Below are 13,152 nucleotides of genomic sequence, written 5' to 3' on the forward strand. Positions count from 1 at the left end.
ACAAGCATCAAAGGTTTATTCATGTGGAGATGTGAAAAAGAAAATAAAATTAATGAAGAGAGAGTGAGAGACATTTTAATTGATATTACATTCTCTAAACCAGCATTTATATTTTCAAATAGCCTCTGCTGAGTCAAAAAGTGTTAAGAGGTGAGAACCAAGCACACACTGCACATGTTCTCCAAAACAAGTACAAAAACACAAGTTTCTACTTTTCAGAGATCATCACGTTTCATTTTAACATAGTAGCTGAATTTGACGGAGAAAGATGCATCCATGTTGTCCACACAAAAAATATAGAGATCAGTGGAACAGATAAACTTCTTAGTTCTATTATTATATACTGAGCGGAAAAAAAAGAACAGTTGAAATTTAAGAGAGGAAACATTGAAATAGTGAACACTAGCAACAGATCCCGCAAATATGAATTCTAGATTAATTTCTTGTTGATTACAGAATGTTTGAGTGCATTCTTACATTTAGCATTTATATATGCAAAAGCTTGTTGACAAGGTACTTCTTCTTTACATGGGGCCTTTATAAATACACGTAGTATTTTATACCTGGGGTTGTGGTAAAAGAGGCAATACTTACTTCCGCAGAAAATGCAGGTATAGAACTAAGAGTAGCAACAGTATTAATGCATAAAGGTTTGCATTAGACATCTACACAAGATGCTCCATAACCAAATCAGCATTATCAGTTTGAGTTTCCTTTCCCTTTTTATGTGAGAAAGGATGCAACAGTAATCTGGAACAACGACTCAGTGGATCCTGAAGACCATCCATCTTGTAATGACCAAATCGCCAGTCCCTTTTAGTATAATGCCTCCAGGTGGGTTTATCAAGGCCGCCTAAATGGAAAAATAATACGATAAATCATGATTATGGTGGCAGTTACATCTGAGTAAATAGATGGCTAGGAAAAACGTTGCACCTCAGTTGTGCAAAGATTTGGAGCCAGTCTATTATTTGGCAATTCTTCCCACTTATGATGTGCCTAGATTATAGCTTCTTTTCAACTTTAGTGGTGTAGAGAATTACCAATTTTATCACGCAAATTCACAATGGATGATATGAAGAACTTGCAGTTTTCACCTAATGAAATCTGTGTTTGTGTAATTGTTCTTTGTTTTATTCTTGTTTCCTTCTCTTTCTGTTAAATGCATGCTTGCATCCCAACGATGTGGTTAATGTTCCTAACATGGATTCTACTAAAGAACTAGATACAATTCAAATTCTGACCGCAAGAGCTGAAGCTGATATAATACCTGCATACATAAGTCCATTTTTATTGACTGCTCTGTAAAATGGTCTCTCCTTTTGCTGCTTTGCAGCACTTTGGAGTTCATTCCAAGCACGTGCTCTGTCTTGGCTTGAAATTTTTCCAGTTTTTGCCACCTAAAATTATAATAAACAGTTATTGGTTCAAACGGAAACCAGAAAGATACATAGAAATAGTGACATTGTACAGTTTAGGTCCTTTAGGGACAGTACAAACTGACCAACATCATTACCTCTGAAAAAAGTTTGTATGAAGGGCGTGGAATGCGAGCAAGATTATTGGCACGGTCAACCGCTACAAGACCAAATTTGGGACCATATCCATCTGCCCACTCCCAGTTATCCGAGATAGTCCAGAAAAGATAACCAAGGACAGGGACACCCTACATTATAATAATCTCAAAAATCTTATAACCACACACTACAAATAGATTTATCCAACAGCCTATTGTACATTTTCTTTTCAATTGACACTAAGCAAACAGGTAAGAGTTAATACCATGAGCATTGCAGCATGTATAGCGAGTAAATGCTCCAACAGGTATGGTCGCCGGATCAAGTCAGTCTCATCAGATACTCCATTTTCAGTTACCATGAAGGGTAGATTTAGGTGTTTGTACCTCTCATGGAACTGAAGCAGCATCCTGAACAAGCCATCAGGGTAGACCCCACGTCCTGACTCACTGTACTCATCATTTTCGACAAGTTTCATCCCAGCTCCACATAAGACTTCCTGATAAATACTTAAATATAACTTTAAATATTAACATGAAACGCAAGGCTCATTCAGATTTACATTGTATATGGGCTAGAGAGATGTAAAACCTGTCCATAGTAGTTTATCCCTATGAAATCCAACTTGTCAGAGACACTGTCCACAAAAGGGTAAAGGGTCATAGAGCTCGCCACTGAAACAGCGGCAATGTCAAAAAGACCATATGGACGCATAAACGAAACATGGTGCGCTACTCCAACCATTTCCTTTGATACAGTACTGCTGCCATTGAAAAACAAAAGTCTCATAAATTAAAAAGATGTTGAATTGTCATAGGAAATCTAAGTTTTTACTGGATAAAAAAATAATTAATGTGCGAGTCACCTATTGGGGTTCTCAACAATAGATTCCAGTTTAGAGAATAAGTAACATTCTGCCCATGTTTCATATATTCTATTCATGTGAAATCCGGCACAGAGTATCTTTTTCTCTAGCAAGCTAGTGAGTACATCCAATTTGAGAAAGTACAAATAGAAAGAACCTTTTTTCATGTATATAGTCATAAGCCTTGGAATGAGCAACTGCAATCCAGTGCATACTTTGCTTGAAAACACCAGTTGGTAGAGCAGACATTGCGACCTCTAGCATGTCAGGATTACCACCAGGCCAAGCACCAGCGCAATAGGTTAACATGCAAAAGACATGTGGCTCATTAAAAGTTACCCAGTAGTCAACCAACTCCGATACACTGTCAACAACAAGTCTGCACAAAGTAAAGAAAATTTTGGTTACCAGACGTCATTAGGCTTGAAAGAATCAGAAAATTAAACGTGAAGTAAGATAAAACCATAAATCTCAGTATTCATTCACACTCTGCCGATGAAAACAAAAATGGAGTAGGAATGACTCATGGCTTATCATGAGACCGTACTCTAAATCAAATTTCCATACGTATTGACTGAGTCGTAATGGCCCTCATATCTGAATATATTTAGGGGTGTCATGCTTCAGTGTCTAAAGACCCAAAAGCAACTAACCTTGTAAAATCCACAAAATAATCGACAGTTTTCTCCAGTTTCCAGCCCCCATAATCTCCGGCCCATGGTGGAAGAGAATGATGGAATAGAGTCAGCATAACCTTCATACCATAGAAACGAACCCTTTGGATGATCCATTTATATCGATCTAAGGCTGCATAATCTACCTGTAATGCCCAAAATATATACATAAAAATCAAATTTCAATGATCTAAGGCTGCATAATAAGCATAATTTACATTAGTTAAAATTAAACATACTGCTTCTTTAAGTCCATTTACTGGCTCCACAGGCATGATCCTTGACCAATCTATTCCCATCCGGAAAACACCGATTCCAGTATCTTTAGCAAGCCTCAACTCGGTATCAGGGTCAGACCAAAATCTTAGCCGCTCCTCCCTGAAATCAGTTTGTACTCGTATTAGTCCAAATTCATCACAACAAAGTGTGTAAAAATATAATAGCCCCATGAAGCTTACGATTACTATGATTTCATAGTTCAGAACCCATATGTGACAAAGGTGAAATACTCGCACTGAACAGAGATTATATAACATGTAAGGATATCGAACTTGTACTTACGGATAAGGCACGTTGTGCCACGCAGCTACATTATGACTGCCTTCTGTGCTAGCCTCAGGTTCCTCTTCTTCCACTTCCACATACTTCTCAAACCCTCTGATCATAGCTTCCATTGATATCTTAAGAGACTTCTTCCTTTTCACCTTCTCAGCCTTTTTGGGAGCTATGGGAGCTTGTTGAGAACCGCCATCTGCAGTCGCTGAAGCCATTAATGCATCTGCTGGCTGTTGTTCTTTAGACTTCCCCTTGTCTTTGTTTTTATCATCAGGGAGTTCCTCCGCAAACTGAAGCCAAGCATCATTAAGCTTGTCTTCAACATGTGCTGGTGCTGTTGCCAATCCAAAAAAGAACCCATTTTCTTCCCCTGCAAAGATTACAGCAAACAACACACTTTTTAAAATGCAAACACCTAATTAACCCATTATAATTTCTAATTTAAGGGGGAAAAAACTACAAATCAGTTAGTTCAATTTCCCCCCAAAACCTGCACTTCCACCAGCTTGGGACCACACTAGCTCCACCATTATCTCCGACTGCCCAAAACCTTCACCACCTCCTCCAACATATCCACCTCATCACCATGTCCTGTATCCATTACCATAATCCATAATTCCACTTTCTGGTACACCACCTAATCTTGGGCAGATTCCACCACCAGCACACCCTCCACCTTTCATCCACCACCACGACGTCCACCACCAATTCCATCACCACCACAGAAGCATCTCATGCCCAGCCCCCTAATCCTCCACTTCCACCAGCATCACCTCCAACTCCTCTACCACCACCAACAACGCAAGACACACCACCAACATCGCCTCCATTTCCAATTCTACAACCAGCACCACCTCCAACTCCACCCCCACTCTCTAATCCACTAACTTCACCAAATCCCACCACTTACACATCCACCAAATCCAGACCCTCACCAATCACACCTCCTCTATCACCAATCAAACAAATCAAGAACTAATCCAACCAAGAACATGCAGTAATTTCAAACATAGTAAAAATTAATCCGGTAAGTTCTAATGTTTCCCAGAATCACTTCCCAATTTTACCAGCACCACCTATACCTCCGCCACCACCTCCTAGTCCACTGCCTCATTACACCTCCTCCAACACAAATTACAATCAAACCTCATTTCTAAACCAACTCCAACTCTTCCATCACAAGTCACAATCACTACCTCCAACTCCTAGTTCATCACTTGTCCCCCTAATTCCGCCACCTTAGTGGTGGTCACTTCCACCACCTTCAGCACCCTACTAATTCCACCTCCTTAGTGGTGGCGCTGTCGGTGTCGGATTCAGACATGATGGACGAGATTGAGCTTGAGTAATTGGTGGAGGTCATTTACACCTCCACCAATTCCACCACTGGATACCTCCAGTTACAATGAAAACCTCATTTCTAAACTATCGAATCAAAATTAAACAAATAAATGGGAGTTAAATAATTAATTACCATTAATATCGAAGACAGCTAGCGTATCAGAAGATTCGTCAATAGGTGAATCAAATGGTAGAAGATTCTTTTTCCGGTACCGTGAAAACGAGAAAGCATTAGCAGCTACTGTGACTGTCACTAAGATTCCGGCGAGTTTAGTTGCTGCAATGAATATTACTGAAAATGCCATTGAATTTTTGTTTCATGAAAATTTGAATGGTTGTTCTTTACTTCTTACTGATGATGCTGAAGAAGAAGAAAGAAGAAAAGTAAAGGATAAAGATAAAGAAGAGAGTGGAAAACTATAGTTACACATCAGCATCTTACATGCGAGTTTTAGTCCTGCATTTGGATGACCGACCCGGCACATGAAAAAAATTCGGGTCATGAGTTTTTAGTCTGGAGGCCCGACTCTCAACACTCTTAGGCCGTTCCTATGCACATAGTTTTTTTTTGAAAGTAAGACTTATATTGAAAGGCAGTTAATCTGCGGATTCAGGCTCTTCAAAGTCCATTTCTTGAAGAATGGATCTTCCAATGGTTGAATCTCTAGGGTTAACATCAGCGAAAGCAGTTACATGGAGATTTATGTTTAAGTTACAAGATGCATATGCTTTTACAGTGTCAAAAGCAATTGAAGGAATTAAAAAACTAGGAGATTCTTCATTCCAGGAAGTTGTATTCTCGGAACCTCTTCCCTTATTTGCTAACAAGCCCGCCACCTTGTTAGCTCTCCTATCTACACACTGAAAACCTAGAAAAGAGACTAAATTCTTAGCTAATAACTTTACTTCTTCTAAGATGGATATACATTGCCATTGGACTGTTGATTCTCTTCCTTGTAGATACTTGATTTTTTCCTGGTTGTCTCCTTCAATCACCAACTGATGTATGTTTTTTGTGACTGCCCATTGAGTTGCTTTGAGGAGAGCTACGACTTCTGCCTCTTTTAATGAGATGGTCCTGCTGCATCCCATTTCTGCTGCTTAGAATGTCCCTGTCCAATTGCGTAAGATAAAACCAGAGTTAGCCATTCATATGCACATAATTAATCACCATATTTGTCACTTTTGCACTCACTATGGGTCTTACAAACTGGCAAACATATATAAACCTTTCAATATTTTTTTAATTCTTCGTTATATGAATTTTGGTTTTAACATGGCCGAGTTCATAGAAAACCAACATGCCGCAGAAAATTAATGATGCGTTAACCGAGTCAATGTACATATTTCAGATACTCCAAGAAAAAAGCGGCCTGTAAAATTTATTGTTGCCGAAGATGAATGCATTTGCATGAATTATGTTTTATCAACGGTGCACAACAATATATAAGGCACGACATTATGGGAAAACATATTTCATAAATTTTATTAACAAACAATGGACCTCAATAATCGTGATGCAAATGTGTTGAGTGGTCTTTTCGTTCAAATCAATCACCAAGTAAGATTGTATTTTGTTGCAGTATTGTAGGCCAATAGATGACGAGGGAATGGTGAAAGCAAGTTGACGATGGAACAGAAGTATCTAGCGAATTGGTTCCAGGTAAAATTTAAATAAAGACTTCCATAAAAATTTCTGAGAGTCTTTGACCTCCTGGTTTTCTTTATTTGAAGAGACTTCAATTCGATGCGCTCTTTAGGAGATTTTCCTTTGTTATTTTGACTAGCATGGTTGACTTTCAAATTTTCTTTCACCTTGCCTTGAATCTACTTTTCCTTTTAGTTGCATGTTTAACTTGGTTAATATCTAAAACTTGAAGACTTCTTTGCATTTCCCTTTTTTTTTTGTATTAACTATCGCTTATCTTTTTAATAGCAGCTTCAAGTCTCCAGAAAAATTAAGTACGGCAAAATAATTATCTCTACCGATTCTCTCAATGTGTAAAAAGAAACAGTGATGAATCTTATGAATGCAAGGAAATAATACCATTAAAAAATCCCAAAAAATATGACCTATTGCATATAAATTATGAATGTAAATATCAGTATCACATTATAAATCAGTGTAGATTTGATTTGAAACATCAAATTGAAATAAAACTCAACTACGGTATCATAAAAATTGAACAACTCCCTAAAATGAAGAAACTGTTGTAGGGCCTATGGCCCATAGATGTGCGGCCCAACTAGGTAGTGAGGGTTTTCACATGGTTATATATAAAGCATACTCTACTATGTAATATGGTTGTTGCTATCAATACAATCCCTCTTGCCATTTCTCTTGTCCTTGGTCTTCTCTTTGTTTTTCCCTTAAAGACGTTATCATGCACGAGTTCTACAGTGAAGCTAAAAGTTGGAATCGATGATTTTCTTTTCTTTGCCATCATTCGCACGAAGCTGTACCCGGCTGGATTTGTTGATTTTTTTTCCATAAAGAATGGTGTCTCAATCAGATCCGTTAAAGAGAACAAGCTTAGCGGGAGTGGTGTCTCAATCAGATCCGTTAAAGAGAACAAGCTCAGCGGCTTCCGCAAAGAAAAAAAAAGGGTTCTATCATTCTTCTTTCAATCAGATCCCTTAAAGAATTAAAAGGGATTGAAACAAGAAAGGAAATCAGGTTCCGTTCAACGCGGCTGATCCTGTCCCGTTCCATCCCGACTGATCCTGTCCCGTTCCTGGTCGGATCCTATACCTGCTGATGTTCGGCCATGTCCTTGTTTTGGATGTTAGGATACGCATGGCCAATGATGTTCCTGTTGTTCCGGTTTTGTATATGCGCCCGGAGAACCAAAAACTTGGTTTTGCATATGTAATGTATAGTGGGAACTTAAGGTCGGCTTGCGACTTGAGGTATGTAACTAATGTTGATATGGGTTTTAATATAGGATATTTGCGGGCTTATTTATTTATTTTAAAAACATGCCTAGTTCTGTTTTTGTTTTCTTAAGATAAATCCATGAATAGTCAATTTAAATTATGAGTGCCGATCTCGATCATTAAGAATTTTGGTCTTAATGCTATTTTATTCTATTGAAAATGATATTGGCTATGATCGAATGATGTTTTTTGTTCAATTGGTTGTACCAATCTAATGTATTCATTCGAGGTTTGAAAGTACTTGAGAACCATTGTTGCATACATGATATTTTCTTCCTAAATTTGAACGTTCCGTTTTAAATAAAATCACATGTATTCTAATCTTTTTGGAAGAATTCACAAAAGGTGATATGAGTCAGAAAATTTCCATTTCTCTACTTCATCCATCATACTAAAGAACCAATATATGTTGAAGTATGACAACAAGAGAATTATCTTTAGTAATATATTCAACCTAAAGTAAGTGGTTGACATGTGTAGTGAGGTTCCCTTGGCCCGTTGAGATAAAGAAATTTCTCAAATTAAGCTAAATGTAGCAAAATTGAAAATGGAAAGAACCCCGAAGTAATGAGGGTTAGACGTAACGACTCATATAAAGCATGTGAAAAGGGGCATATATATCATGAGACAAAGTACATGATAATATTAATTGAACATGACACCAAAGTACATGTATCAATTGAACATGGGATGAAACTAAGATGTAATTCTATCTTTCACCAAAGAGTTGGGAATGGATCTTCTTAGCGGTATTCGTACAAGCAATGTAATGCAGGTATCATAGTAGCAACCAATTTTCACATCAGCTTTAATGGCAACAAGAACTTTTTCTGGCCAATTGACTATCTTATTCAGTTGAACTAGATCTAATGTATGCGTTTTTTGAATGAAAAGTACATCATTCCCACGAGAGATAAATTCTCTAAAGCACTTGAGATATATTTGGATGAAACATAACATATATTCACTCTAAAGTAATTGAGTTGAATCCCACTTTTGTTACGCACTAAGACCATACCACTTATTAAATCTCTCAAGACTCAATCTCTAACTTATAGTGGTTTTTCTCCCACTAATTTAAGGAATATCCACTAGTTTTTTAACTAGTTCTTTATAATGTGACTATGATGATTGGATCATCGAGCGAAGCACTGCTCAAACTTTGTTTCCAAGATGGAACAAAGATTAAAAGTTACAAAATCTCTATATGTACCGAGATCTAAGTACCTTGTTAAATTCCAAAGAGACTCATGCAAGTGGATATCATATGGAAACTCGCAATCATGAGAATGTAATTGATTGCATCTTTTATATCTCTAATGCATGTGGAAGGAAACATATTTTAGAGAAACTAATGAGTCAATCTAGTGAAATGTAAATCACTATAGTGATTGGATTATTGAATCCATATTGACTCCGACAATGAAGTGTTGGAATTGACTCATACAGGCTTTGACATAACCATAAAGGCACCTTGGTTGTGACATGATGTTTCGTTTTGAAAGGAATCATACATACATCACTGTGTATGAGTGGTGAGACAATGGGAAAAATATTGACAGAATGCGAAGTGACGGTATATCTCTCACTAAGTATTTTTTAAAGTACTAGATGCACAACCCTCCCTTCCCATTATGCTTTTAGGTAAGAAAGCATATCACTCATTTTTACAAAGTCTTCAGTAAAACAGGATTGAGACCATCCTAAGATGCAAATGATAAAAATTCCACATTACAAAAGAAAACAAGGTGAAATTTAGAAAAATATTCATGCAGAATGCGGACCATTAAAAGTGACTTATGACTCTGGTGAATGTTTTGATACTTTGGACTAGTTACAATTCCCAAGAAATGTTGCGCTTGAAAAACTACTAGCACATATTATACATGTAAGGGCTTACCACCCCTTGTAAATGCTAGAGAGTATACATCAAAAGTACTTGATGGTTATTGCATGTCTAATAGGATCAATGTAGATAATCATATACCCCATGGTATCGCAGAGGCTACCATCAAAGGTTACATATGGTGCCTAAGTAATAGGTTATGCTTACCAACCTATCTTTTATTGCTTTGGGGATATGCAATATTACACGCATCTTACTTAATTCGTTTTTTGAACCCAAAATTAGTCAACCTTTTCTGCGTACCAGTTGGTAACTGGATTTAAGCCTGACACTCGTGTTCTTACACATTTTTGGTTGCACTACATATGTGACATTATAACTCCACATCGTACTATGGGTCTTCAAAATTGTTAAGTAGTTATGTTGGAAATGAGTTCCCAAAAATTATCCGCATTTTAAAACTTTTGGCAGGAGATCTCTTACCGCTAGATTTGCGGGTTATCACTTTAATAAGACAGTCTTCCCGTAGTTAGGGGGGATAAGAAAAAGTATTTTCTAAGGGAACGACGGGAATTGTCATGGTGTGTTCCCACTGTGTCTCATATTTATTCTTGTACTCCATAAATGTAAATGTGAAGTGATAAAGAATATTCGATTTTCAGAATGTACATTGATGTTGTTAAAGTGATGACATCACACATACCAGCTACAAAACTACCTGCAAAGTTACAAATCCTCAATACGAGATATACACCATAGATTAAGGTGTTGCAACTACACCCAGTGGAAGTGTGGTTGAGGCTGTGGATCCATAAAGGAAGTTGGAGAGACCACTTGGTTCGATCAATCCTCACCTAGAAAGGAAGTAGGTGAATAAGGCACAACTTATTTATATCGTCAGAAATCATCTCATAAGATTGTCTCTGAATATGTCCATGAATCAAACTGGAGGACGCTCCGAAGTTTTAAATGATTTTAGAGAACAATGAAATCCTGACGGATTATGAGAATGCATATGAGTCAATGGAAGGATCATGTGTGCACAATGATGATATAATTCATAAATAGTTGCTTCATAAGTAGAGCACAATGAGATCGAACCATGCTTTATTTTGATTAAATTCAAATAAATAGCATATTTGGCCTACGCAATCCAGACAGAACTTAGTTCTTTGACAAATATACGGGTATTTGGTGTGGTAGTGCTAACCAACCTAGTGTAAAGCCTGCGGGACATATGTGGTTATTTGTCATAAAGTGTAGTGAGAAGAATGAGGTCTTAAAGTATAAAGAATCACCTTGTGGTGCGAGGTTTCTCACAAACCCCTGGATCGCTTACTCTTTTGAACATCACAATGTTCAGTTAATTAATTTTCTTGGTAGTTTCAAAAGAACTTGAAACATAGTATATGTGGTTATATCTATGGAGATTTAGACTCAAAGATATTTGTAAAAGTGCATGATGGACTTTTGCTTCCCAAGTCGAACGACTCTAAACCACAGAGTGTGTTTGCAGGGAAGGGATAAACAATCAGGCGGATGTGGTATACCCGTCTAAGTGACTATTTGATTGGGAAGGGATAAACAAGTAAGGTTTCGTGCCATGTGTATTAAATAAGTTCCTAATTCTGAATTATAGCTATTTATGTCGACGGTATGGACATGATAAGTACTCTTAATGGAATAAGAGATCTTACAAGCTATTTAAAATCTGAATTTGAGATGAAAATCCTGGGAAATATCGATCTTATCTATGTTCTAAACTAGAAGACCGAGATTTTGGTATATTATTCCACCAGTTTTCATATGTCCATTGTCAGGAAATTTAACAAGGACGTGCATGCTGCTAGCACTCCCATGATTAGTCGAGTTTCAAATGTACATAAATGACCAATTCGTCTAAAGGAAGATCACGAAGTTGGGTCGGGAGATGAACTTTCCTTATCTAAGTATAATAGACGCATTATTGTACTTAGCATAATGTACTCGACCAAATGTTACATCCTCAATGAACTTGTTAGCTAGATATAGCTCGGAACCAACACAACATCATTGGAATGGTATAGTGAACATAATCATATACTTAAAAGTAACCATTGACATGAGTTTGTTTTACCCCTGCAAAGACATAAAAAGGAATGCTAATGAAAGTGCAATCCAAAAAGTTGTTGATTATGAAGGAACAATAATATCTTCTCTAGCGAAAGTAATCAGGGGGAGATATGGTAGACTATTTTCAGGTCATTACCGATATTCAATTTCTAAAAGTACATGGTTAAAGGAACTGTCTGGAACAACTCTGCAAGTAATCAGGGGGAGATGCCGACATCAGGGGGAGGATCCAAGGATATGATGTCGACATATTTTACTTCGAAATTGAAGCCGTGCTGTACTCTTTTTCCCTTTGATCGAGAATAGTTTTTCCCAAAGGGTTTTGTTACTCGACAAGGTTTTTAGCGAGATAACACTAAAAACATCAAGTATATTGAACGTTGAAGACATAAAGATCGTTGTTGATATTACTGAAAATGTCTGAATCAAAGAAATGAAATGCGATAGTATGTTAAGCAATGTAACTTCCAGAATCAAGAACATGGTTTTATAAACATTTAAGTCACCAAAGTAAAGTGTGATAAACTCCTTTTGATTGCATTAGACTAATGAAAATTGTCTGACATCAAGGGGAGCATTTAATGGTTTGTTGAACTATTTTCCTTTACCGAGGTTGTTTTTTCCCACAGGGTTTTGTTACTCGGCAACGTTTTTAATAAGACAATAACAAACACCGGGAATGTAATTTCCCATCTAAGGATATTGTCTTTCCCACGAGAGTTTTCTGCCTTAAGAGTTGTGAAGCAATTAGTCAATTTCAACGGATCAAAGTGATCATCTGCAACGGATCACCTTTACTTGCATGTGTCAAGTTGTACTCTTTTCCCTTCGTCAAGGTTTTGTCCCACTGGGTTTTTCCTTGTCAAGGTTTTAATGAGGCAACATATTCAAGTCCAACTATGTTCTAAGTTTGCTTAATATTGTACTCCTTTTATTTAGTTCAGGTTTTGTCCCTCTGGGTTTTCCTGGTGAAGTTTTAACGAGACAATTGACTTAGACTAGTCGGTCCTTGAAGATCGTACAACATGTGAAGTACTACATGTAAAATACGAGATAATATGTGAAGTACTACATGTGAAGAGCTGTATCAAGGTTTTGTTCCACTAGGTTTTTTTCCTTGTCAAAGTTTTAATGAGGCAATTGATTTCGACATAAGTCATCAAGGAGAGGATGCCATTTGAAGAACTAAATTCGAAGCACTATATGTGAAGCACTGCGTATGAATTTCTATTAGACCGCACAAGGGGGATTGTTGTAGGGCCTACGGACCATAGATGTGCGGCCCAACTAGGTAGTGAGGGTTTT

General features: G+C 37.3%; 1 protein-coding gene across 2 annotated transcripts; it reads right to left on the reverse strand.

Annotated features, from left to right (window-relative positions):
- Positions 1-411: 411 nt before the first annotated feature.
- LOC113325958 (beta-glucosidase-like SFR2, chloroplastic) lies at positions 412-5,352 on the reverse strand. 2 transcript variants are annotated; one of them, XM_026573786.1, is made up of 10 exons: positions 5,086-5,352; positions 3,618-3,981; positions 3,296-3,434; positions 3,036-3,202; positions 2,540-2,761; positions 2,109-2,277; positions 1,783-2,016; positions 1,517-1,666; positions 1,271-1,400; positions 412-853 (listed from the first exon to the last, which is right to left on the reverse strand). In XM_026573786.1, exons 1-10 carry the CDS (start codon positions 5,255-5,257, stop codon positions 666-668), a joined length of 1,935 nt encoding a protein of 644 aa, XP_026429571.1. In that variant the 5' UTR covers positions 5,258-5,352; the 3' UTR covers positions 412-665. The 2 variants fall into 2 exon arrangements, with proteins under 2 accessions (XP_026429571.1, XP_026429570.1); XM_026573785.1 differs by having other exon boundaries at positions 2,109-2,280.
- Positions 5,353-13,152: the final 7,800 nt, after the last annotated feature.

The sequence above is a fragment of the Papaver somniferum genome, unplaced genomic scaffold (genome assembly GCF_003573695.1).
Source record: "Papaver somniferum cultivar HN1 unplaced genomic scaffold, ASM357369v1 unplaced-scaffold_10, whole genome shotgun sequence".
Lineage (NCBI taxonomy): Eukaryota > Viridiplantae > Streptophyta > Magnoliopsida > Ranunculales > Papaveraceae > Papaver > Papaver somniferum.

What these genes read in the sequence shown, in the direction of transcription:
- LOC113325958 (XM_026573785.1), bottom strand. Translation starts at nt 5,257, where the DNA reads ATGGCATTTTCAGTAATATTCATTGCAGCAACTAAACTCGCCGGAATC. An exon ending in TGGCACAACGTGCCTTATCC is followed by an intron (nt 3,435 to 3,617) that starts GTAAGTACAAGT and finishes AACTGATTTCAG; the next exon opens with GGAGGAGCGGCTAAGATTTT. An exon ending in TAAATGGACTTAAAGAAGCA is followed by an intron (nt 3,203 to 3,295) that starts GTATGTTTAATT and finishes TGGGCATTACAG; the next exon opens with GTAGATTATGCAGCCTTAGA.